Here is a 26,214-nt window from a genome sequence, read left to right as displayed (position 1 = left end):
CCTGCTGAAGCGGGTTGCAAAATCTTTCGCTTCCGACGCATCAGTTTGATAAATGGACGGAGCTGAGCCCTGCTGGCCAGGCGCCGCCCCACGCGGCTACGCACGTGCGGTTACCTGCAGCTGCACGGGCAGTGCTGCACAACAGTGCAGTACAAGTACGGGGGCTTGGCGCAGCGGCCGGCGATGGAGAGGGCCAGAGGGGAGCGCACTTGGGCGGAGAAGGAGCAGCCTGTTCGCACTGCAGGGCGCTCACAAGACGGCGCTCCTCTGGAGAAGCGCCTCATCCGGATACGCAAAACCACAAAACACGTACGGCCCTCCGCATAACCGCCAAGCACGGCACTGCCTGGCTAGTAATAGCTACGAGCTAGAAGCCACGCGAGAGACGCACACTACTCACTGACACCTGACCCAAACCCGACACCCAAACCGGTGCTGCAACCCCCATCATGTCTGGTCACCCCAGCTGGGAGCACGGCAAAAGGTGGTTGTAACCGACAGCTTACGACCGCAACCAAGGCATTACACTGACATTGACATGTATGCATTAAACTTTTGAGATCCAAGACGGGTGCGACCCATGACAGGGACCCGCGTTCTTGCCAGCGCTGCAAAACTCGGTCCTCCCCGAGTCTCCACAGCTCATACGGCCACACCCAGCCCCCCACCCCGGCCCCACGTCCCTGGCCACGCCCTGCGCACCAGACAGCCCATGTATGGGCAAGCCAACTAGCACGACGATGTACCGAGTCAAGTAAGAGAGACAGGTAGGCATAGACGGACAGAGGCATAGAGGGACAATATACCCCCTCCCCTAAGCCAGGACGCGGCCCGCCCCACCCCATCAAACTGGAGCAAATGTTATGCAATAACCGCTTTAACGCTACGCCGCAACCCGGATGCTAGGAGCCGCACGCGGCTGGCCCCAAGGCCATCAGGCCCCAACTAGCACATGTCAGATCTTCCAGCCCTTGGCCCTGAGCTGCGGCAGGTAGTCCGCAATGAATTGGTCCATGTCTGGGAACAGCGCCTTGTACTGCTCGAGGGCGGCGCGGTAGTAGGCGATGCGCATGTGGTTGGTCAGGAAACGGGTCACGAAGGTCTGCGCATTGGCAATGATCTGTTGGATCTTGGCGGGCTCCTCCGCGTCCAGGCGCCGCAGCTCCCGGATCACGTCGTACACGTCGTCCATGCCCCGGGGCGCACCGTCTGGCCCCGTGGCGTTCCAGAAGGGCACGTAGTGCTGCCAGGGGTGGATGGACCTGTACGGCGACAGAGGGCCGCAATCGGAAGCATGGCAGGTGTGCGCGTCTGACAGAGAGCACAAGGGTGAGTGGCAAAATTGTGTACGTATGTGCTAGGGAAAGCACAAGGACGTGCACGTGTGTGCATGTGCGTGTGTGTGTGTGTGTGTGTGTGTGTGTGTGTGTGTGTGTGTGTGTGTGTGTGTGTGGGCGTGCGTGCGTGCGTGCGTGCGTGCGTGCGTGCGTGTGTGTGCGTGCGTGTGTGTGTGCGCGCGCGAGCGTGTGCAGGCATGCAAAACCAGAGGCCCTAGGCGGGCTACAAGCTGCCGTAACTTAGCAGCCTATCCCGACGAGCCCAAGACCCAACGCCACGCTGCCCTCCCCTACTTCCCTGATCACACCTGTAAAAGTACTCCATGTACGGCACCCGCTGAAACAGCACCAGTGAGTTGACCGTCATCAGCTACATTGGACGGTTGGGGGTTATATTCATGATTAGGCAAGTGGTAGATGGCCGGCAATCTTGGGGAACAGCAATCGTTACCGGCTCCAGGGGGAGGGGGTTGGGGGGGGGGGGGAGGGTTGCAAAGATGTTTGGAAAGGCGGTACAGGATGCACTGAAGACTGCAGACGAAGTCGTTACCCGGGGGTTTTCCATCGTGGGGTTCCATGGCCATCCACGGAATGATAAGTGAGACCGAATTAACGGTAGCGTACCGTATGTACGCTTTGTGCATCTTGCGTTTACCACTCAGCCTCTTGATTTGGGTCAGTACCGGTTCACTTGACCACCAATCAACACTCGCGCACCTGGCTGAGGCGGTAGGCCGCCACAAGGCCCTCCAGGTTCAACAACCACTTGTACCTGGACCACTGGGGTATGGGCACCCCCGTTTTTACCGGCGGCTCGTAGGCAATGGACTGCGAGGCAAGAGAGAGTGTGTGCGCGTGGGGCAGGAAACTGGGTCAAAGCGGAGGTGAAGTAGGTAGGCAACGACGCCGTCGTCAAGTATGCTCAGTTTCCAAATGTGGATGTACAGACCCGGTTGGTACCCCGGCCCCGCCGAGACACACCGAGTTTGCCTTGCTGCGGTACTGGTACGGCTCCGTGATGGCCACATCCAGCACCGTGCCGTTGCCCGCCTTGTTGTCCCGGTCGGTGTAGTACGACAGCACGGCGCGCGGGCACGTGTCCAGGTAGCCGTACCGCTCTACCCACTTGCCCGTGCAGGTGGGCACGCCGCGGAAGAAGGCTGCAACGGGGGCGGGGGGAGAGGGGGCGGTGGCCACAGTCACAGGCTCCTTGCCCTCAGGTTACCTACCGTCAGCCACCCGGCTAGCTAGCTGACCGGCGTCAACTCTAGCTACACGCGCGGCATCCCAAGAGCGAGCACTTAGCTCTAAAGGCGAGGCCCAGCCCCCGCACCTAGGTCCTTCTTGAGGTGCCAAGGCACCATGTGCAGCGAGTCAGACACGTCGCGCATCTGCGTCGCATGAGGCAGGTAGGAAGAGGCCCCGAGCATGTTAAGCAATACGAACATATCCTATATTTGCGTCAGGGCAGGGCGCGCAGGATGAGAAACCACGGACGCACCATCGACAGCCGTCCGTTCCACGACTCAAGCCGTTTCCCACGCAAACTGCACAGCCGCCGCAGCGCATTGTGCGTCTTGTGCCCTCTTTCACCCACTGTTGTGCCCACCCGCACCTGAGGTAGCAGTATGTCCAGGTCCTCAGCCCCGGGGTGCCCTATTGACTTCATTAGTGCGAAGTGCGGTGCGGTCTGGTTGCGGCGCGGGTCGCCAAAGCGGAAACTGCACAGGTGTAACATTAGTATGTTAGCTGGGTGACGTCCTCTACCACCAACATGATGCAAATCAGCCATGCCGCTCCCTCCCGCTCACATGTTGTCGTCGGTGATGTATATGAGTAGGCAGTTGGGCAGCTGTACGCGGCCCGACTGAAGCGCCGCGGTCATCCTGCGGATTTGTCAACCATGGGAGAGTGCAGAGTTAAGTAGACGGTCAAGAAACATTCGTCCGAGGCGCCAGGACACACGGGCAACGGCGACTAGATGAGGGCGGACCCAGCCCTGACACTAGCCTCCAGCATACTTGCGGTGAAACTTGGTAATCTGCGCAAAGTGCATGCAAAGCAATGACTGTTCAGTGCTGCAGAACGGTATGCACATAGGCCGATCCTCACATCGGCAGTCGATCAACAGTCCAACAATGCTTAGCTGCCTGGTGACGTCGCACCACTCACATACATCGACGCCCAGCGTTGGTCAGGCTCCGGACCATTGGGGTCGGGCCGGTCTAACTGCGCGGCCAATGCAGAGACCCAAATAATCAGTCATGGAATGGGCATCCGTGGGTACAGACAACAGTGGGGCTAGGACATTGGGATCGGCGTCTGGGTGCGATCCACCACAGCTGCCTCGCGTTCGTGCGTGTGTGGGAAGGTGTGTATGTGTGAGACGTAATTCTGCCAAGAAAAGCGTGTGTGTGTGTGTGTGCGTGTGCGTGTGTGTGTGTGTGTGTGTGCGTACGTGTGCGTGTGCGTGTGCGTGTGTGTGTGTGTGTGTGTGTGTGTGTGTGTGTGTGTGTGTGTGTGTGTGTGTGTGTGTGTGTGTGTGTGTGTGTGTGTGTGTGTGTGTGTGTGTGTGTGTGTGTGTGTGTGTATATATGATGAACAGAACCCCGCAGGACTTACCCAGTAAAGCGTGTTGTTGTAGACTAGCAATAACTGCGAGCAAGGACAGGGCGGTACGAACGTGGATAGTCAGGCGAGAAGCCAACGAAGACTCTGTACGCTTCACACAATCATGGTGGTGCCCAGTTAAACATGCGTGTCCGCCCCCATAACTCCACCGCCTGTGCTTCCTCGTGCCAACGCAACCAACCGCCGCCGTCAATCAGCACCCCACGTAGCGAGGCACATTTCACCATCGGGCATCAGACAGCACACTCAAGTCACGCGTGCAGGGTACCTGTAAGGCGGCAGGGCCCTTGTACCACTGCAACAAGAAGGAGGCAGCGGCACGACTTCAGATAAGCACGTGAACTGCGCTGTGCGATCCAGTCAGGTCCACCCGCAACCATGTGTCTTGCTATCCACCGGGTGACGCTGTCGCACCGACCTCCTTGTAGGCGTCGAACTGTTCCAACACCGCTGCGGTCCTTAGGGGGGCCCGCGTCCGCCATACTGCCAAGTCCGGCTCCAAGTTGTCCCTAAAAAGTCCGATCGCGGGCTCTTATATGAATCAAACGTCAAACAAGGTGGAACAACAAGGAGTTGCACAACATTGTTTCAACCGCACCTTAGGAACGCGCTCCACAATGCCGGCTCTGGTGTTCTCTTGCCAATAACTGCCTCCACATATGGCACGTCTGACGGCCCAGGACCGTCGCCGAGTCCGTGCACCGCGACAACGGAAACCAGCAGCCCAATAATGGCAGAGCGCGGGCGCATTTGGTACTATCTATGCATCTCAGGATCTATTGTAAAGAGACTTGCAAGAGGCTTGCAACGCTGTTTGCGTTCGGATTCCAAACACTGCTTGTGACCTGCTTTGTGACTGTATCCACTCACGCCTCCTGCATTTTATGCATACAGCATGATACATGTATTACGATTACTTGCAACGTTGAACCGTTCACGCGTTGATCTGTTGCCGATGGTGTAGGCCCCATCTGCGGGCCCTCACCCGGTGTCGGGCCGCTGGATGGGCGGCACCTACTAAGCGTAGATACATGGTGACGGGTGGACCTGACTGGGTAGTAGACAGATAGAGAGAACCACTTCAGAACCTCGCCAAACCTGGAGGTGGTTTCCGGTCAGGGCGTGGGCTCCCTGTCTCATGTCAGTCCAGGCAGCCCCTTTTAATGACGAGTGTTGCGGAAACGAATGCGTACGTAGACCAGAGCGGATGGCGGAGTGGGCTTGCAGGCGGCACGAGAGTAGGCAGTCAGTAGCCCCTGTGTGCTTGCACGCTCGGGATGTCCTCTCTTGTAGCAACGCAATCATGTGGCAACATGATAGGGTGCTGTGTTGCGGAAAGCGCTTTGACGACGGCTCCTCACGGCTTGCATGTTCCAGGGGTAGGCCGCCGCCTATGGCGAGAGGGCCCCGAACCGACAAACCTCTTTCTCGCTTAGGCATTCAGGGGCCGAACAAGATATGTGGTTCTCCTCGCATGGGAAGCGTGGGCCATGTGTATGTGTATGTGTATGTGTGTGTGTGTGTGTGTGTATGTGTGTGTGTGTGTGTGTGTGTGTGTGTGTGTGTGTGTGTGTGTGTGTGTGTGTGTGTGTGTGTGTATATGTGTGTGTGTGTGTGTGTGTGTGTGTGTGTGTGTGTGTGTGTGTGTGTGTGTGTGTGTGTGTGTGTGTGTGTGTGTGTGTGTGTGTGTGTGTGTGTGTGTGTGTAATTGCGGTGTGGCAGCCAGCGAGCGAGAGGCTGACGCAGCTCACGGGTGCCTGGCGATCCGGCGCGGCCTCCAAGACATTCCCCAATATACGTAGCAGCCAGTTCTGTGGCGCACTCCCGGGGAATTCAACCCCGGTGTCCATCGCCATCAACCGGCTCAGTTGCCCTGTCCCCTGCTACGGACGTGGCCACGGTCCCCCCGCCAATGCCGACGGAAGTGTCGGGAGTTATTAGTCCAGGCGGCCATCGCATTCACTTAAGCGCAGCTAGGGGAGGCGATGCGAAGTGCATTGAAGTTAGGAAGGTGCATGCCTGCTGGGAGGGAGTGACCAGCCAGGGCGGATTGAAGGGGACGAGTCTGGGGAGGGACAGGGATACAGGCCTCGGCCAGGTCGCTTCCCAGTGTGGGTTGACCCAGCCTGCGCCGTTTCAGCTGCAAGCTGGGCCTCTGCCTTTCATTTCCTGTTACATACACATTGGGAACACAGATTTCTTGCGAACGCAACTTAACTCGTAGGGTTGTCCACAACTCACCAGCGCGAGCCAACCGAATCGGTCTTAATGGCCACCGCCAGGGCCCATACTGCCACTAAGTAGTCATGCCATGTATATGTATACCACTGTGTCGCGGCGGTGCAACTGTATACGCTTCGTGCTGAGAGTTTGAAGTTTGCCAACACGCCGTACACGCCCGAACCGCCAGCCAGGGCAAATCCAGGCCGGCGACAAATTGTGCGCTCAGGCCCATGGTCCTAAATACTGTGTATTCATTTTGACCTGCATCACACGCGCTTCTCACAACCGTATAGAAGTCCCGAAACCTGCGAAATGAAACTCAGAACGGGCTGTTGACGCCGACGTGTTGAAGGGAAGCGTCTCCATGGTCTCTCACGGCTGGAACAATCGCTTAGACTGGAGGTGAGAAGACAGGCATCTGCGCCACCAAATGACTTGCAAGGTGACCATGCACAATTCCGCGCAACTTTCCTTCACCGCAGCACCCTCGAGCTGCTCCGCGTACTGGTGAGCAGATTCGGACATGAAGGAATGTATAAATGATTACTCCAACTCTTTGACTGGGCTTTTAGCACTTGTCGCTCCATGCGCTCCCCTTGGTGCGCGCAGGACGAGGGCGCGTATGGAGTCGTTGTGGCAGTTCGCCATCGACACACTAATGAGCTGTACGCCGTCAAAGCGGGGAAGCACGCCTCGTCTGACGCGCGAGTAAGCAAAGCACAAAAAAGTGCAGAGGGGTCTCGGTAGTGACGGTCGTCGTTCTTGCGCACGTCTATGACATATGTATCACTGTGTTCCTCAGCGCGGGAGGCTCGGTCCAGCGCGGTCGTCCGCAGGGTCGTCCGGGGACGCCACTGCTTGCTCTGTGTTTTTACACATATGCATACAAACGCATACTCGGCATAATATGATGTTGACCTAGGCGTTTCCGGTCACCGTGGCGGCCTTGCTTGCGGCGGGGTCGCTCAACGGCCGCGGATGGTGGGCAGCGTCCTACCCTGAATTCAACCATATCGACGCGATTCGCAGGTGCTGTACCAAACATTGCGTGAGATTCGAGTGTTGCGGAGCATTCCGCCGCACCCATGCGTGATACAGCTTGTGGAGGCCTTTCGGTCTGCGGGCAAGGGTGAGCACATCTACCTGGCGTTCGAGTTCGCTCATGGCGGTGGGCTGCACAAGGTGCGTGATAACGGCGTGTAGATGAGGTTGAAGTCGCGTGGGAGAGTTGCCTCAAGCCGGGAGTCAACAGCAAGGTAGCTTGGCTGTCGCCAGTTGAGCCGGGTAGGTGCATGGGGGCAGTAATGTGGTTTTGTGGTTTTCACCAGTCCAAGAAAGAAACAACAGACGTCAAGATACGAGGGGCTGGGGGCTCATAGCACCAGACATACCATCCAGGGCGTCCCACGTCTAAGCTTGTGCCAGGCAAGCGCCTCCTGCCGCTCCCTACCCCGCCTCCTCCGTCACCTGCTGGCACGCCCTCAACTCCCAATCCAATAATCCTCCCGCCGGCCGTGCTGGCTCACCCGCCCGACCCCACAGGAGCTGGAGCGGCTGCCCGGGCGCTGCCTGCCCGGCCCGCTGCTCAAGGTGGTGGCGTGGCAGCTGCTGCACGCACTGGCGCACTGCCACGAGCACAAGGTAGGAGTGAGTGCCATGCGTCCATGGGACTAGCTAGCAAGGTTGGTGGGCTAGCAGGGCTGCTAGGCGGCACGTGATGGAGGAGCCGAGTAGGCTTGCAGCGAGAATGCTTGTCCACGGGCTGCGGCGCGTGTGCAGTATTCTAGATAGCGGTGATTCTTAGCATGGGTGAATGTATGGTTTGCGAAGGTGTGATACCAAACGGGTAGGCTCTCAAGTGCAGTACTACTCCCGCGCGCATGATGACTCACCTGCTGTCCTGCTCTGTGTCCCGCCTCTTCCTCCGCTGTTCAGGTCATCCACCGAGATGTGAGTCACGGTGATGGAAGGAGGTCGCATGGTTCAGGGTCAGGGGCTCCAACGGGGTGGTGGTAAAGGCTCCAGCATTGGGTCTTTAGGAGTAGCAAACGGGTTGCTGCATTGGGTGCATCCGCCGCTGCAGCTGACATACCGTACTAAAGCTCATCACAGCTGTCCCTCCAGCCTTTGCTCGCTGACGCATCGCTCCGTGACGTCTTTCGCCCTCAGGTCAAGCCCGCGAATGTGCTACTCTCACACGCCATTGCACCACTGGTGCCGCTCGCGGCGTCGGCGTCGGCGTCGGTGTCAGCGGCCCCGGCACAGGCCGCCTCCTCACACGCGGCCGCCTCAGCACCCGCTCCTGACGTCGCGGAGGCGCAGCCCACCAAGCGCATCCGCGTCGACAGCAGTGGCGCTGCCATTGGCGCTGCCAGTGGCGGCTGCGGCGGCGGCCTTTCGACTCCTGGCGCCCGCGGCACGGGCAGCGGCTGTTCGGCTGCCATGTCGTCGTCTTGCACCAACAGCGACTCGGCGGAGTCCCAGAGCCAGCTCAGCGACCCCAAGCAGGCGGCTGTCGCTGCTGACCCCGCCGCTGCTGATAGCGCGAGCGTGGTCGTTGCGGCGGAGGCGGGCGCCGAGGCGGGTGCCGAGGCGGCAGGGCCCTTCCCGCTGATAAAGCTGTGTGATTTTGGCTTTGCGCGGCCCTGCGCCTGCACGGAGCCCTGGTACGCGGAGCGCCATTCGTCCTACGTGGTCACGCGCTTCTACCGCCCTCCCGAGGTGCTTCTGGGCGACAAGTACGGCGCCCCAGTGGACGTGTGGTCGGCGGGGTGCACCCTGGCGGAGCTGGCCACTGGGCGGCCGCTGTTCCCAGGTGGGATGCGATCGAGGAGAAGAAGCCCCCACGGGAGCCCCCCCCCCCAAACACGGGATGCTACACTCTTGACCAGTTCACCCAACACGCCATGTATCAACTCACTGACGCCAAACATCCGACCCCACGCACATGCGCGCCGCCGCGCAGGCCGCTCCTCTATGGACCAGCTGTGGCTCATCCTGGCGGCTCTGGGCCCCCTCCCGCCACGCATGGCCGCCAGCCTGCAGTCCCACACACACCTGTGGCCTCTGGCCATGGAGCTGGGCCCGCACCACCACCAGCTGGCGCAACAGGGCGCCGGCAGCTCGGCAGCAAGCAGTGCCGGTGTGGCGGCTACGGTGACTGCCGCTGCGGCTGAGGCGCAGCGGGCGGCGGAGCGATCCAACGCCGTCAGCTCACTTTCCCTGCTGCTGCGGCCGGTAGGTTGGGCCTTGGTGCTTGGCGACGTGCCTGTAGCGCACATGCACCGTACAGGTGTGGCCCATCGTCACAGACTGCAGTGGCGTGCATGAGCAGGGCTTAGGGCGTGGCATGATGCGGGACCCGTTCTTACTCGGCTAAGACATTACACGTGCATTCCCTACCGTATCTTTGTTCTGCCCGCTCAGCAGGTGGCTGACTCGGCATTTACGCAGCTGCTGGCGGCGTGCCTGTCCCTGGACCCCCGACAGCGCCCCAGCGCGCGACAGCTGCTGGCAATGCCGTACTTCGACGAGGTGGGTAGTGGGCGGCGACCAGGGTGGTGCCGAGCAGTATCGGCACGAGCAGGGTCATGATTGCAGCAGGGGCATAGTGCACGCATACGTGCTCTGGGGATGTACTAACAGTGTCTGGGGTTGCGAGGTTGTGGTGGTCAAGCCAGGCCTCTAGATTGCATTGGTCACAACATCTAACAGGCATCTGAAGGCATCTAGTATCACAAAGCCGCCCACCAAAAACAGCGAGTCTCTGTATCGCCTCTCCACGTACGCCTGCGCAGGTCCCGGCCCTGCTGCGGGGCACCTCCCTGGCACCGCTGCTGACCAAGCTGCAGCCCGCTGCCGCTGCCGCCAGCTGCAACCCCATCCGGCGCAAGCATGTCGGCCCTGATCCCGACCCGGCTCTAGCTCCTGACACACCTGCTGCTACCCCTTCTACCCCTGCTACTCCGGCTGTTGCGGGTGCGGGTGCTGGTGCTGGTGCCGTCGCCTCTGGCAAGGTCTCGCGCTCGGCCACGTCAGCCTACGTCGCCGAGCAAGTACCCACACGCCCCCAGCTGCCCCAGCGGCATGCGTCTGCCACTGACTCGACGCCGCCTCATCAGGCGCAGGCGCAACGGACTGAACTGCCGCAGCTGCCGCCACGGCCGCATCCGCCGGCTCCGCCTGCTGTGCCGACACATTCGGTAGGCCCCCAGACGCCTAAACAGCTGGCGCCGCAGCAGCCGCAGCAGCCGCAGCAGCCGCAGCAGCCGCCACAGCAGGCGCAGCAGGCGCAGCAGCCGTCACAGCAGCCGCCCGCCGTACTCGACGTGAGCCTGGGGCCATACGGCTACGACACCGGATGTCCGCGCCAGCAGCAGCCCGGCCGCCCCAACCCCAAGCGCGCCGCCACCTCCGGCGCCCTGCTGTCTGGCGGCGCCGGCAGCTACTGTGTGGAGGGCAGCGGGGTGCTGCTGTCGACCACTGGCGGCATGCGCTGCGATGGCGGGGGCGCGGCCGCCTGTGGCTCGGGAGCCGGTGGCGTCGCACATGGGGCTGTCAGCGGCTCTACGCCGGGTGCTTGCCACCCGCACCATAACCAGCAGCAGCACTGCTATAGGCCGCTTGGAAACCAGGCGCCACCCATGCACTGCAAGAGCGGCTGCCCGTCCGTTCATGCTGGCGATGGTGGGGGCGACAGGCGGCAGGTGGAGCCGACGAATGGCATAATACCCAGCCAGTTTGCGGGTGGGCCCGAGGCCCCTGCGGCCAAGGCAGCGATTAATGGCGGCGTCGCGGGAGTAGGGGCACCTTCTCTGCCGCATATCCGGGCCACGCAGGCGCGCACATCCGTTGACGAGGCTGCGGCTGCTGCAGCGTCTGCCAGCACTCCCGCGTGCCCGCACCGCGCAGGCACTGGCATTGGCTACTGGCCCACAGGGCAGCAGCAGCGCTCGCAGCCCCCGCCGGACCTTCAGCAGCCCCTGAGCGGCGGCTGCGACGCCCAGGCGGCGACGGATGCCGCCCTGATGCAGGAGGTCAAGGAGGATGGCCAGGGCTTTGAGGCCGCCTATGATGACCTGTACGACAGCTTTGACTTCATCGACGGCGACTCCCCAGCCATGGACTCCACACCTGTGCGGCATCAGCAATACCAGCACCAGCACCAGAAGCAGGCGCCACAGTCACACCTGCTACAGCCACCGTCGGCGCCACATCCAGTAAAGGTGCAGCTTCTGGCGAAGGACCAGCCGCCAAGGCAGCAGCCGCAGGCGGCGGCGGTGGCAGTGCGCCATTGCACCACGTCTGGCGTCTCAGCAAGCAGTTGTGGTGTGACTAGCAGCAGCAGCCGCGGCGGCTTCGTTGATACCACCGCGGGTGGCAGTGGCGCGGACGGTGCTGGCACCGGTTGCGACAGCAGCAGCCGCGGCCGCAGCCAGCAGCAGGGCGGCCTCACGGCTCTCACCTCCAACTCGTGCAGCAGCGGGGCCGTGGTGATGGTTGACACGGACGTCAGCCCGCGGGGCTTGAACGCCCCTGTGTGGACGATGAGCGGGGGCGCGCCCGCTGCAGCAGCAGCCCACGGTGAAGCCGCCGCCTGTATGCGCACGCGTCTCCTTCGCGCTCCCATGCCTGCTGGCGACGGCGGCAGGGGCAGGAACCTGTTTCAGACCGGAGGGATCATCGGCGCCACGACCGGTGGCGTAGCCGGCAGCGTTGGCGACGGCGCCAGCATCTGCGTCGGCGGCGCTGCGCCAGGATCATCAGTGCCCGTGTCATGGGCCGGCGCCAACGTAGCTGCTGCTGGCACGCGCCTGCGGGCAGATACAGCAGCAGCAGGTGGGAATGCGCGCGGCTCTGAAGGCCCAGCAGCTGCTGCGGCCGCCCACCGAGCGTTCAAAAGCGCCGCGGGAGGCAGTAGCCGGCAGCTGCAACACCAGCAGGAGCAGCAGCATAGCCAACAACGGCCGCACTACATGATGCTGGCTGCGCTAGACAGCAGTATTATGGCATCTGACATGTGTGTCACGTCCGACTGCGGTGACTTCACTACTGCGGGCGGCAGCACCGGCGCTGGCGGCGGCTCTGGGGCCAGCCACTTCAACACCATGACCATGACCACGTTCGGCACCAACACCACCAACGCAATGACGAACCGTTCGTACCACATGGGCAGTAGTAACATTGCCCCGCAGCACGTGCGCGGCTCGTTCGAGTCGGCGTCCGAGCAGCAGCGCCGCAACGCCGCGGCTTCTGAGCCGCGGGCTCAGCTGTGCAGGATGCAGTCGGCCAGGACACATGCGGCGGCTGGTGGAGGCGGGCATGTGCCTCAGTTCAGCCGCCCGCAGCAGGGGCCGCAGCCCACCACGCGACGCTCCTTCGGTGAAAACGTGCGCGTATGTGCTGCAAATGCTGCTGCCGCAGCGGCAGCCGCTGCAGCCGCAGCTGCAGCAGCCGCCACAGCCTCGGCCGCGTCTGCCGCGCGCGAGGCTCAGCTGTCCTGCAGCATCTCTGGCGCGCCGTCGACAATAGACTCCGGCCCGCTGCCATCCACGGCACAGCAGCAGCAACAGCAGCAGCACGTGGCACTGACAGCCACCGCCGGCTCGGGGAGCTGCGGAGGCTCCTTTGGGGAGGCCGACGTCGCACATCTGCCACCCCTTTCTGACCATTTCCACACATCCCACGGCTACAGCCTCCCCAGCGCTGCTGCTACTGCCGTGGTGGGCAGCGGCGCAGGTGCCCCGATACTCCTTCCGCTGCCTCCTCACGCCTGCATGGTCGGTGTGGAGGGACTTTGCGTCGTTGGCAACGCCACAGCATTGGAAACGCATAACGTCAGCCCCATCTTCGGCAACACCATCCACGGCAGTGCTGGCGCTGACGCAGGCGCAACAATTGAGCTCGCCACTGGCTCCGCCGACTCGAGCGCACTGCAGGTCGTCACCATCGCCGGCTGCTCCGAGATCCCGGCGATTGCCGCGGCCCTCACCGCTAGTGGCGGCTGCGCTGGCAGCGGCGGCGTCATCGCAGCGTGCTGCAGCACGTCGTCCTCGTCGCATGTGCCGCGTGTGCTACAGCCTGCGGCCAGCGCGCCGGCGGCGTCCATGCACAGCAGTGCAGGTGGAGGCGACGACGCCGTCGGCGCGGCGTCGCTGTCGCTGATGCCCGCACCTGCGGTGGCGGCCTGCCGTCGCACATTCACGCCTCAACTGGTGACGGCACCGCATCAGCCAGGCACGGTTGCGGCCGCAGCTGCACCGGCCCACGGCGCTACGTATCAAGCACAGCGAGGTGATGGGGAGGAGCTCCGGGGCCCCTCGTGTCTGCCATTCCTAACTCTCGGCAGCCGTGGCAACAGAGCTGCTGCTGCCACCACCGCCACACCAGCTGCCAACTCCAACACTAACCACGACAGTGGCAGCTGCAGCCAGCCGGGTGTCTTGCAGCGACTGCGCACGTCTCTGAGGCGTGCGTTGGGCTCCCTGCGGCGTGGCGGCGGCGGCAGTGGTGAGGCCATGCGCCGGCTGCCTGCTTCTAGCGCTGATGCGGGTGGCGGTAGTGCCGTGGTGGCGGCGTTTGCGGAGGCTGCCAGGCGCGATCGGGCTCCAGCTCCCGAGCTAGCCGTGCCTGCAGCGTCAGCCCTCGCTGCCCGCGCTTGTGCGGTCCCGCCTGCAGCCGGCCCTTTGGCCGCTGTAGACGCTGATGAGGCTCCTGCTGCCGTGATTACCGTCGCCCGCGTCGCCACGGCTGGTCCCTTCGGCTCCAGCTCACACACGGCGGCCGCCAAGATGCAAGCTTCGCAGCCGCAGAACGTGGCCTCAATCTCAACCGCAACGAAGGTTTCTGATGTTGTGGTCACTGGCAGCAACAGCAACAGTGACAGCAGCCGCGGGCGCCGGCCGTCGGGTGGGAGCTCCGACGGCGACATGGACACCTTTGCTGCTGAGGCCCAGACGGATGGTGCCACCCAGCAACAGCGGGGCGTGTCACCGCTGCGGTCATCGCTGCAGCAGGCGCAGCCCAAGGCGGGCAGCAGGTCGAGGCTGCTGGTGAATCGACCGCGTCGGTGCCACACGTACAACGCCAGGTCGCCGGCAGGCGTGCCCTTCAGCACTGGCGCCGTGCTGGCAGCAGGGGCGGCGGCCCAAACGCCCGCACCAGCCGCCGCATCTGCTGCGGCTGGCAGCGCCAGGCCGGGAGATGCCCAGGTGCCGCGCGCACACTCCAGCATGCAAGCCCACCAGCGGGATCACCCATGCCAGCAGCAACATCGGAAGCCTGCCGACATCGACACTGGATGTGATGGCTGCGATAGCTGCGGCGGTTACGGCGGCTGCGGTGAAGGAACAACAAGTAACATGTTTACATCCGACTGCGCGGGTGACACTTGCTCAATGGCCAACACTGTCAGTGCCGGCGGCTGCTTCGCACAGCAATCGAGCTCATTTGCTGCAGCCATCAGTGGGCTGCGCACCGGCTGTAGCATAGAACTGCTAGACACCACTTACTGCTTCGGAGCCGCCGGTGGCACCGTCACAAGTTATGATTATGCGGCCTTCGGCGCGCGTGGTGGCGCTGCACAAGCGCCCCTGCACGCCTACGGTTCATACAGTGCCTGTGGCAGTGGCAGGGCCAGTGCCGGCGCCAGCGCGTTGGCTGGCGCAGGCTTGAATGGCTGTGGCGTTAAAGGCGGTGGCGGCGCACCCGTAAAGCTCCTGAGTGCGCTGCAAAATGAAGGTGGCGGACCAAAGGCGCTTGCAGCGGTAAGCTATCGAGCAGTTTCAAGGAATGGGCACGCAGCCTGGCTTTCGGTAGCTAGACGCATCACCTGCTCGCACACATCTTTGGGGAATCGTGGACACTCTGAACGTCCTAGCTGCCGCGTAGTCACACAAGTAGAACTGCTTGATGCTTAGACGGCGGCATTTGACCTTACATGTTCCGTTGTAATGCCTGACCTCGCAGGTGACGCAGGCGGCTTCCATCCAGGCAAGCTCCAGCTCCACTGGCGTCTAGTTCCACAACGCGTCTTCCTGCCAAGAGGTGTTGCATGAGGATTACAACCAAGGGGTCCCCTCAAAAGCATTGAGATTGGGCCACGCGATCAGATCCGGTCGGCTAGCTCAGCCCACCGGTATGGTTGGCACCGTGTGTGTGTGTGTGTGTGTGTGTGTGTGTGTGTGTGTGTGTGTGTGTGTGTGTGTGTGTGTGTGTGTGTGTGTGTGTGTGTGTGTGTGTGTGTGTGTGTGTGTGTGTGTGTGTCTGTGTGTGTCTGTGTGTGTATGTATGTGTGTGTGTGTGCATATGTGCGGAAAATGCGCAAGGCATAAAACTGTTACACCCCTAGCATATGTATCCATGGCGCTGTGACAACCACGCCGCTCCCCTGAAGACAAGACATTTGAGAACTTTGCGCGACTGTACGTGCTCCACTACAACAATGCCTAACAGGGGGAGAGCGGCCTCAGATCGGTTAGGTAGCGTCCTGGCGGCACATGCAGTGTGTATGACGACACCCTGCGTGCTTTGACTATTGATCAGGGGGACTTGACCAGGTTGACGGTTCCTGAGCTGGTGTTGCATATATCGAGATGTTGTTGAGTCTTGCAGGCGGAAGGTGACGGGGATTTCAGCTAGATCGAGATGCTGACCAGACGCAAGGCGCGTGCCCTGTGACCCAGTTTCCTGCCGAGGGCCACGTACAGTTTTGAACAGACTCCGTGCGGCTAAGACTTGGCGTAGCATCACATTTGTGGTTGGAATGCGCTTGGAGAGCAACGAAGAGCGGTCGAGTGTCATTCGCTTGCAACACAGCGGGCCTTGAGCACCGTGACCATATAGAGACGGAAGCGGTGTGTGTGCCTTCCCACTTGAGGCGACGCCCGGAACATTCAGGAAATTCAGTGGCGCATTTTTGCATTTTGCACGAGTCGGACACATGGGTTTTGATGTGGCATAAAATGTAGATGCGGCTGTGGTGCCGTGCTGTCGGGTGCAACCCTGGTCTGTAAGCGTGGGGATACGGGGGCTGAAATTGCGCCCGTGTAATCAGAACTGTGCGTCACGCGTATGTACGGCACTGAAGGTCAGGCAAATGCCAAGTGTGTGCGGCCGCACACTTGCAGACGTGCGTTTGTCTATGTCTCATGTGTGTTCCGCATCAACCTGAGGGATGACGGCTTAAGGAGCGTGCATGCCGTATACCGTACGGTATGTGAACTCGCCAGTGTGCCATTGCTGTCAGACGCAGTACACGCTTTCTGAGCGTGCATTGCTTAAGAAGGGGCTTACTGAAAGGTTTGTTCATGCGTGAACGGGTGTTTACTGCTCGTTTCAAGAGGACTCGGTTTAGCAGTGAAGTCAGCCTCAGCACCAGCACTTGCCACTGTGCAATGCATTTCTCACACTGACCTTACACGTGCACGGCCATAGTACGATAAATTCATGCATTTGCCAAATCATGAGAAGCACCTCGTTGTTTGCCTAACGGCCACCTGTGTGTTGTGTGAGCGGGAGCTTGGCGGCAGCGCCAAGCACAGCAGAGATTACCTGTGGAAGCAAATATACTGCATGATGTTGAGAATGTCGCATCCATGATATTTGTGTAGCGCACTTCGGGGCGCATGTAAAACTGTACGTGCCTCCTCACCATCATAAGAATAGAACAGCGGGCAGGGACCGATCCCGTCAGCGCTGCCTAAGAGCGCGGCTGCGGGGGTGAAGGGTCACCGCTTACGTAGCACTGCCGGGTTACGTGGGCAACTGGGCGTGCACCTGAGGCCGGGCGATATGGAAACCGCGCGCCTCGCCTGCTCAGAGTGCACACCAGCTCCGCAGCCCACTTAGTACCGCCAGATGGGCACCACAGTAGCTGGTTGAACTGTCGTCTGTCGGGCCACCAGGCTGTCAGCTGCCCGTGCGTGCGTGTGTACGGTATGGACGTGTGTGCCAACCCCTTTGCACCGATGCCTTGCCGCTTCCCTTCTCCCTGCAAGGCTATGAACTGCGCTCGGAGCTCGATTTCGTAGCACGACGACCACCTTTACAGCATCCGTGGCCTTTTCAGGTTCTCCTGGTCTCGCGGTTAGCGGGGCCCTCGGGCTCCCCCCCCCCCCGCAGTCCAGGCGCCGCGCCCCACCCGCACGGAGCGGCCACCATCCAGCGACCGCCTTCGCCATGTGCGTTGTCGACCAACTTGGGGTCAGTCAGCGGGGTGTACGGGGGCTATCGGCCGCCGAAGCGGCCTCCCCTCTTCGAGAGACATAGCTCGACGGCAAAAGAAGGTTCACGCCTCCGCCTCCCTCCAGCTGCGCACAAACGCTACACCACACCTCATCACCCGCCACCGGCCATCTGAAACCGCAGGCCAGCTCAGGGATAGCGCAGACGTGAAACTCGTTAGCAGCAACAACAACCTACGTGGAAGGCCTCTTCACCCTCATGACAGCGTTCGCACTCTTTCTCGGATTATAGACCGATACCAACAACCACAATGAATGGATACACGCATCAAAGGAGTGTCTTGCCTCTTCGCGCACCAAGGCCTGCCCCGCTCAGAATGATCTGCCTTCCAACCTACCTGCAGGCTGAAGACCCGCCTAAGTATTAGAAAGAATGGTTCTTCTTCGGTACTAGTCTGTACACTCGGTCTTATATAAATGAGGATCTACGATTCCTCTCAAACCAGACTGTACAGGTGGGATCGTGTGACCCTTTGCTAGATACTACTGCTACTGCTACTGCTGCTGCGCCAACACAATGTGTGTGGCTTCAAGTCTAGCCCAAATCTCTTCAGCCCCAATGGCACTACGCGACCGGGTCTCCCTGCCTAAACTACTTAAGCAAATAATTAACTGCCCTGAAACACAGCCCCTTACTTCGGCGCAATGCGGGCCACGAACAATGGGGGCCAGGAACAATGTGCATACGGCCAGTCGCATAAGTACCCTTGTAATGTCGCATTCATAAGTAATGAAACCGTAAGTAATGGTACCGGGGTGCGGTGCAGCGCCCGGACGGATAGGGAGCCCGAGAGCCCCAGGAGAAGATGAAACGGCCGCGGAGACTGGAATGAAGTAAACAAAGCCCCCAATATTACGTGGCAGCTCCAGACACTGCTCCACATGCGATGCATGATGCCAGCGCCTGCTCCTGCAGCTGCCTTGTGCCCAGTCCTCCACAGCTGCTGCCACTGCCACCGCCACCGCCACCGCACACGGTGCAGGGACCGTGCCCCTGCCCGCCCCGGGAATGCCCCTGCGAGCGCCCGGGGTGATCGCCGTGGTGCTGGCTGGAAGCAGTTGTAGAAGGGGAGGAGGTGGTGGCTGCCACGGCTGCCGCGGCGGCAGCGCTACCGCCACCGGCCACCAGCCCTACCAGCACCCCCAGGCGCATAAGATCCTGAGCCGCCTGCAGTATGGTATGGATCGCATGAAAGCAACACGTCACACGAACTACATTTAGATGCATGCGCAACATGCGGACCATCAAGCCCAACAAAGCCCAGCATTTGACGGCGACCATGACACAACGCCGTTGCCAAAAATGCATTCTGTGCCACCCGGGCCGATACCTGCCTTACAAGCCGACCAAATGAGCCCAGACCCAGCAATGCCGTCCCCAGCACTACATACTGCTCGCTCTTCCCCACCTCTGCCAGGCTGGGTCCGCTGAGCAGCAGGTCCAGCAGTGTCTTGGTGGCGGCGGCGGGGTCGGAACCAAAGTCCAGGTGGCCCAGGGCGCCCGCCAGAGCGGCCACGTTGGCTGCGGTCCAGGCCAGGCTGGCGCCTGCGGCAGGGAGAGCGTAATGTGGCGCACACGGGGCAGGCGCGCGCACGTATGAGCCACACGTGCTGCAACAACTGGAAACACCAAGGCCCGTAATGCTGTGAATGCATAATGTCTCGGCCTACCTGAAATCTCTGGCTAACTGGTTCCACCCACCTGCAACCACGGCCCGCACGCGCCGCCGTAGTGCCTGGCGACTAGACGGCGGCGCGCCCTGTCCAGCCAGCACGTCTGCCAGCGCCTTCGCCACCAGCGCCATAACGCTGCCGCTGCCACCGCCGCCTCCACCCCAGATGCGGGAGCCAGGCCGCAGCAAAGCGCCTCGATGGCTGCCGCTGTGGCTGCTGCTGTGCTGCTCCTGGTGAAACGGCTCCGGGCTGCGCAACTCCGCGGCGTCTGTGTTGGCGGTGGCGGCTGCGGCGGCTCTGGTCATAGCGGCTGCGGCGGAGCTCAGGCTGACGGCAGTGGACAAGGCTGAGCCCAGGCCTCCCGTGCCCGGTAGCAGCGTCAGCACGTTGGCTGCGGCGCCAGCCACCGCGGTCGTCAGTGCCAGGTGGCTCACGCCTGTGGCACCGGGAGCGTCATGGTGGTGGTAGTGGCGGATGCGGAAGACATTCAGGTCGCCACCGCCAGTCAGGGTGCGGCGCAAGTTGCGCAGGCGACGCAGTCGCCGAAGGGCCGCAGCCGAGGCAGCCACCATCGCACACACCTCTGGGCCGCCGCTGCCATCTGCTGTGGTGCTTGCAGCATGGGCGCCATCTGCCGCCCCTGCCGCCGCCTCAGCCGCAGCTCCCGCCACAGGACGTGTGACAGCGGCACCGGGCCGCGCTGCTGAGGCCAGGCGGCTCAGGGGTGCTGCTGAGGCCAGGCGGCTTAGGGGTGCTGCTGTCAGGCGGTGGAAGCCAAAGCCAAAGCCACCACCGGCACCATGGCCGCTGCAGCTGGCGGCGGCGGCGGGCAGCGAGGGCACCAGCCGCAGCGGTCGCGGCCCCATGCCGTCCGGCGTCGGCGGCACCGGCAGCAGCAGCGTGGACGACTCAGCCGCTGCCGTCACCGCTGCCGCACCAGTGACAGCATCAGACGCAGCAGGCCATTGTGCCTGGTCTCTGCCATGCCGCCCTGGCGCCGGCTGCTGCACTTCCGCTCCCATAGCCCTGCCGCAGTCGTCAGCCGCAGCGGCACGCGGCGTGCACATGCACAGGAAGAAAGGTTCAGCTGCCGTGGGTCGCATGAAGGGCGTGAACAGGCGACCGCTGCTGCTGCTGCTGCCGGATGGCTGGCTGACGGGATGGCCCAAGGCAACGGGGCCAGGGCTGGGCACAGAGGCTGAGCCATTGCAGGTGGCGTCCGTGGCCACGGCGGGATCTGGCGCCACTGCTGCGGGCCCAGCAGCAGTAGTTGATGACGAGTACAGGACTGAAGCTGCAGATGCGTGGGCCTCCCCAGCGCCGCCGACATCGCTGCTGGCCACGGCTGACGACTCTGCAGCCGTCGACAGGACGATGGCGGCGCCGCAACCGGGGGCTGCTGGCTGGAACGCGCCTCCGGGGCCACCACCATCAGCGGCAGGTGCTGCGGCCGCTGACGCCCAGGCGGCGGAGGCTGCTAGCTGCGCCTCCGCTGCCGGGCAGGGGCCCACGCGCGGCCCTGGCGCGGTGGAGCGTCGCTGCCGCTGGCCAATCCCTGCTGCCGACACGACCTCCTGTGCGTCCCACTGCTCGAACTGCTCAAGTGGCTGCTCTGACTGCTGGCGGCTCAGGCCCTCCTCCGCCCAGCGCCACAGCGGGCTGCCGTTCAGCTGCCAGCCCAGCGGCAGCAGGCGCCGTATCAGAATTTGCTGCTGCTGTTGTGATGCCACCAAAGGCACTGTCTCTGTAGCTCTCACCTCCGCCGAAACCGGCATAGAGGCGGCAGAAGCAGTCGCCTCGGGATCCGTCATCATTGCTGCGGTCTGCAGCACTCTGGGCTCGCCACTTGCCCACTCTGCCGACAGGCCTGCATCGCCGGAGCTCAGGCCAGCGGCGGCCGCAGCCGCACCGGCGGCAGCCGCGTGCGTTGGCGTTGGCGGCGGTGCAAGGCCCTTGCTGCGTGCAATGGCCGCCACTGATGCAGCCACCTCACGTGCCCGCTGCTCTTCACGCAGCAGCTGCCGCGCAGAGGGGTGGCTGTCCAGCAGGGGTGGCAGCACCGACGAAGATGAGAGCGCCGAGGCTGCAGACGAGGTAGAGGCGTAGGCGGCGCTGAAATTTGAAGTGGAGTCTAGGGTGGAAGCGAAGGTGGAGGTGAAGGAGGTGGAGGGCAGCGGCGACAGCCGAAGCCGCGGCACCAATGGTGGCGACATAGGTGCTGGCTGCTGGTGCTGTGGCGGTGGAAGGGGCTCACACGCAAATGACGAAGCGCGTGAGGGGTCGTCGGGGGCTTTCGTGCCATTGACACGAAAGTCAGACCCGTGGCGGTTAAAGGGCTTCACTTGCTGCTGCTGTTGATGGTGCTGCTGATCTGGCGAACGTGTTTCAGTGTCGCCAGGAGCAACTCCTGCTGCGGTTGTGCCAACTGCCATAGTGATGTCCTCTGCTGCCGCCGCCGCTCCCTCGTTCACTCTTGTGCCTAAAGAAAGCACTATGGCGCTTTGGCTGCGGCGGTGGCCGGGACTCAGTGACAAGCCCGAGGCGGAGGCGGAGCTGCCACAGGCGTTACCGGCGCCCCGAATCACGCTGGCCCGCCTAACGTCGCGAGCAGGGCTGCGACTGGCGCGACCGGTAGACGCTGCAGCTCCAGGAGCGTTTGGCGCATCCTTGGGCGTGGCTGCGTTGTCCGCTGCGGCGGGTTCAGCAGTTGAGCGCGACATCCTCGAGGCCAGCGCGACCAGGTCATCGGCGCTCGCCACACGATGCCGTGCTGCGAGTGTGCCGGGCGAGGATATGCCGCGAGCTGGCAAGCTGTAGCGCTGAGGCGAGCTGTCGCGTGAGCTACTGGCGGACTGGGCATTAACTGGGGCAGCAGACTGGGGCTGCGACACGGATGCCGGTCCGGAAGCTGCGATTGTGCCGTTGCCAGTGGCCCCAGCAGAAACAGGCGCCGTCGCCTTCCCGCACGAGCTGATCGTTTGCTTGGCTTCCACACGTATTCGCGCGAACGCCATTCCAGATTAGCGCTGGTTCAGCAGTCCTGACAATTGGGGAAGTCGCGCAGTCGCAATTGTATGACAGTCTGCTCTTGTTCAAAGGGTGGTGGAAATAGATGCGTCAATCGGTCGTGAGCAACCAGGGAGGCGTTCTGGCGAAGAGGGGAAGCTTCCTCGAGAGAAATCTGTGGCTACTTTGCTATGCTGGGTGTCCAAATAAGAAAACGCTTTACGTCACCTTGAAGCAAATAGTTGCAGTAACTGAAGCCTGGGGGAATCTGGTCTGCTGCGGGCCCACAAGCGCCAGCTTCTCTTGGATCGAACGCGCTGCTGGATCCAGAGGCCAATTTCGGCTGGTCCTTGGCTCCTTGCTCTTGTGAGTTGTGAGCCAGTGTCAACTGTCAAGTCATGCGCGTTCATTTTAAGGCCTCCACCATGCCCCCCCCCCCAACTGTGAATTGGAAAAAACATACCCCCCCCCCCCCACACACACACACACATGTTAGGCACGCTGGCTCAAGTTCCCCCCTCCGCCCAAGCAACCTCCCCGCCATCAAAACACAACCACCGCTACCAACATTATGGGTGGTACTCCCTCTCCGTTGGCGTCCTCAAACCGACCTTTTGACTGAGTCCAAGCAAAAGCACAGTATTTCGTGCCTATCATAAGACCAGCAACAGCCTTTCAGGTATACGTGGGGGCAGTCTGAATCCGATTTAACGAAATGTAGACTCGCCCAACATGTCGGATGCCCAGCCTGGCGCCAGCGATGCGGGCAAGCTTGAGCGGCCCATAACACTGCAAAAATACTTGCCCTGAAGGCGTGCCCACGCACGGCCCCCCAGGCCACGCACCAACAGCCTGCACGCGGCCGCACCCACTCAACCCGTCTCGCGGCGCCCCTTGCGTCTCCTGGCTCCGCACTTATATTACTGGCGCCTGGCCTGCATCCAATGCCTTGGGCCTGCGCCGCACACGCACGCACGGCAGAGGCAGGCTGCAAGGGGGGCGGGGAGATGCTCAAACTGCTGGGCGCCAGCCATGCTGCCTGGGGGCGCCTGCGCCGACTGGTCCAAGCATATGCAGCAGAGCCTCAGGCCGTACTGCTGGCTTGAAAGCCTAGTCCTGGAAGCCACTGACAACGGCGGGCTCTGATACCAGCAATGCCACCACCCTCGTACGCGCACCATTCTCTGGGCGGCTGCCGGCTGATGTATGCCCTGCGTTGCTTCGTGTTCGTGCTGCCCCGCCACGCCCCGTTGCTGCATCCCACTCCTGCCCCCAGCCCTCCAGGCGCCTCGGGGTACATGCATAGCAGTCGTCGGCATCACACCTGGGCAAATCAGCCCGCATACGGACCCCCACTAGGCGGCGCCCAGCCCAGGGGTGCGTGCAAGGCTACACACTGTGCCCAAAGCTGGCAGAGGCTGCCGTGGCTCCTTTCAAAGGCCGGCATGGCGTGGATGCCCGACATAGCGCCTGTGCAATGCGGTGCAGGCGGCTCGGGGCAGCCCTGAGCCGCCGACACGCACCAATGCGCTCAGCGCACCGCCCACCGCCGCCGTCGGTGCCCACGCAGCGCATCGCCAGTCATGGCCCGGGCGTGGGAGGTGGCTGGAGGGGTGCTGCCCCGCTTCCGATCATAGCCAGAGATGGGCAGGCCACGTGGGGGTGCGCCAGGGGGCGGGGCGGATAAGGCGTGTGCGGAGGCATGCAGGCTTCGTGTGGGGGGCCCTGAGGCCTCCTTGATTGTGGCTTCGGCGGTGGGGAATGGGCCGCTTGCATGCCTTGGAGACTGGGCGCTGTACCTGCCCGGCTCGCACAGGTAAGCCCCGGCAGCTGGCATGCTATAACGGCTGTCGGGACTCCAGAACTGAACACGGCCGGGCCACACGGTGGCCGGGCGTCCGGCCACCCCACACGCCGTGGAGCACACGGACGGGCCTGGCGCCCGCGCGGCGGGCGTACAAATGCCCAGGCGTGCTTGTTCCATACGTGTGCCCGTTCAGGCATGCTAGGAGCTCGCTGGCCGGGCACGGGGCGCCTCGTTGGCGCGTGGGTGGGCATGCGGACATGTTTGCCGGGTCCGCAATTCGTTAGGATTTGGGCTACCCCCACTTCAAGGTAGCTCGCTTGCGGTCATTTGGGCCCACCTATATGATAATAGGCAAATAAAGGAACCGACGCCAGGAAAGTGGCGACTTTCGGCCAGACCCTCAGCGACTTGCGACAGGGCCGGCCGCGCGAGAATTGCAGAAACAACTCCTGAAGCATGACCGAATACAGCTCGCTCGGTGCGTCGTATGCCCCAGTCGTATATGTGTTTATTTGATTTCTCGCCGCGTTCACCAGCACCACCACAAATGTGTGCCAGGTCGGACCGTGCCACGGTACCCTGGCCGTGCCCTGCGCGCACTCCCTGGGCCCGCCACGCCCCGTTGCTGCATCCCACTTCTACCCCCAGCCCTCCAGGCGCCTCTGGGTACATGCATAGCAGTCGTCGGCATCACACCTGGGCAAATCAGCCCGCATACGGACCTCCACTAGGCGGCGCCCAGCCCAGGGGTGCGTGCAAGGCTACACACTGTGCCCAAAGCTGGCAGAGGCTGCCGTGGCTCCTTTCAAGGCCGGCATGGCGTGGATGCCCGACATAGCGCCTGTGCAATGCGGTGCAGGCGGCTCGGGGCAGCCCTGAGCCGCCGACACGCACCAATGCGCTCAGCGCACCGCCCACCGCCGCCGTCGGTGCCCACGCAGCGCATCGCCAGTCATGGCCCGGGCGTGGGAGGTGGCTGGAGGGGTGCTGCCCCGCTTCCGATCATAGCCAGAGATGGGCAGGCCACGTGGGGGTGCGCCAGGGGGCGGGGCGGATAAGGCGTGTGCGGAGGCATGCAGGCTTCGTGTGGGGGGCCCTGAGGCCTCCTTGATTGTGGCTTCGGCGGTGGGGAATGGGCCGCTTGCATGCCTTGGAGACTGGGCGCTGTACCTGCCCGGCTCGCACAGGTAAGCCCCGGCAGCTGGCATGCTATAACGGCTGTCGGGACTCCAGAACTGAACACGGCCGGGCCACACGGTGGCCGGGCGTCCGGCCACCCCACACGCCGAGGAGCACACGGACGGGCCTGGCGCCCGCGCGGCGGGCGTACAAATGCCCAGGCGTGCTTGTTCCATACGTGTGCCCGTTCAGGCATGCTAGGAGCTCGCTGGCCGGGCACGGGGCGCCTCGTTGGCGCGTGGGTGGGCATGCGGACATGTTTGCCGGGTCCGCAATTCGTTAGGATTCGGGCTACCCCCACTTCAACGTAGCTCGCTTGCGGTCATTTGGGCCCACCTATATGATAATAGGCAAATAAAGGAACCGACGCCAGGAAAGTGGCGACTTCCAGCCAGACCCTCAGGGACTTGCGACAGGGCCGGCCGCGCGAGAATTGCAGAAACAACTCCTGAAGCATGACCGAATACAGCTCGCTTGGTGCGTCGTATGCCCCAGTCGTATATGTGTTTATTTGATTTCTCGCCGCGTTCACCAGCACCACCACAAATGTGTGCCAGGTCGGACCGTGCCACGGTACCCTGGCCGTGCCCTGCGCGCACTCCCTGGGCCCGCCACGCCCCGTTGCTGCATCCCACTTCTACCCCCAGCCCTCCAGGCGCCTCTGGGTACATGCATAGCAGTCGTCGGCATCACACCTGGGCAAATCAGCCCGCATACGGACCTCCACTAGGCGGCGCCCAGCCCAGGGGTGCGTGCAAGGCTACACACTGTGCCCAAAGCTGGCAGAGGCTGCCGTGGCTCCTTTCAAAGGCCGGCATGGCGTGGATGCCCGACATAGCGCCTGTGCAATGCGGTGCAGGCGGCTCGGGGCAGCCCTGAGCCGCCGACACGCACCAATGCGCTCAGCGCACCGCCCACCGCCGCCGTCGGTGCCCACGCAGCGCATCGCCAGTCATGGCCCGGGCGTGGGAGGTGGCTGGAGGGGTGCTGCCCCGCTTCCGATCATAGCCAGAGATGGGCAGGCCACGTGGGGGTGCGCCAGGGGGCGGGGCGGATAAGGCGTGTGCGGAGGCATGCACGCTTCGTGTGGGGGGCCCTGAGACCTTACTTGTGT

The 26,214-nt window shown here is 62.6% G+C and overlaps 3 protein-coding genes across 4 annotated transcripts; 1 reads left to right on the top strand and 2 right to left on the bottom strand.

Annotated features, from left to right (window-relative positions):
• Nucleotides 1-6: 6 nt before the first annotated feature.
• On the bottom strand, nt 7-4,868 carry CHLRE_09g413250v5 (uncharacterized protein). Its single transcript, XM_043066326.1, has 13 exons — nt 4,567-4,868; nt 4,387-4,477; nt 4,237-4,263; nt 3,960-3,992; nt 3,510-3,566; nt 3,359-3,378; nt 3,149-3,223; nt 2,953-3,058; nt 2,671-2,728; nt 2,319-2,497; nt 2,055-2,165; nt 1,646-1,707; nt 7-1,262 (listed from the first exon to the last, which is right to left on the bottom strand). The coding sequence occupies exons 1-13, from the start codon at nt 4,716-4,718 to the stop codon at nt 956-958; spliced, it is 1,278 nt and encodes a 425-aa protein (XP_042921622.1). The 5' UTR covers nt 4,719-4,868; the 3' UTR covers nt 7-955.
• Nucleotides 4,869-6,188: 1,320 nt separating this feature from the next.
• On the top strand, nt 6,189-16,834 carry CHLRE_09g413200v5 (uncharacterized protein). Of its 2 annotated transcripts, none has more exons than XM_043066325.1 (11): nt 6,189-6,593; nt 6,674-6,698; nt 6,801-6,899; nt 7,221-7,373; nt 7,734-7,832; nt 8,127-8,141; nt 8,361-9,006; nt 9,157-9,428; nt 9,621-9,725; nt 9,989-14,956; nt 15,159-16,834. In XM_043066325.1, exons 1-11 carry the CDS (start codon nt 6,556-6,558, stop codon nt 15,207-15,209), a joined length of 6,471 nt encoding a protein of 2,156 aa, XP_042921620.1. In that variant the 5' UTR covers nt 6,189-6,555; the 3' UTR covers nt 15,210-16,834. The 2 variants fall into 2 exon arrangements, with proteins under 2 accessions (XP_042921620.1, XP_042921621.1); XM_043066324.1 differs by having other exon boundaries at nt 9,618-9,725.
• A 389-nt stretch (nt 16,835-17,223) lies between these two features.
• CHLRE_09g413150v5 (uncharacterized protein) lies at nt 17,224-22,478 on the bottom strand. Its single transcript, XM_043066323.1, has 3 exons — nt 19,137-22,478; nt 18,844-18,980; nt 17,224-18,602 (listed from the first exon to the last, which is right to left on the bottom strand). Exons 1-3 carry the CDS (start codon nt 22,120-22,122, stop codon nt 18,288-18,290), a joined length of 3,438 nt encoding a protein of 1,145 aa, XP_042921619.1. The 5' UTR covers nt 22,123-22,478; the 3' UTR covers nt 17,224-18,287.
• Between the last annotated feature and the right edge of the window lie 3,736 nt (nt 22,479-26,214).

The sequence above is a fragment of the Chlamydomonas reinhardtii genome, chromosome 9, assembly GCF_000002595.2.
Source record: "Chlamydomonas reinhardtii strain CC-503 cw92 mt+ chromosome 9, whole genome shotgun sequence".
Classification (NCBI taxonomy): Eukaryota; Viridiplantae; Chlorophyta; class Chlorophyceae; order Chlamydomonadales; family Chlamydomonadaceae; genus Chlamydomonas; species Chlamydomonas reinhardtii.
Note: the sequence above shows the minus strand (reverse complement) of the source record. Positions and strands in the feature narration are given on the sequence as shown.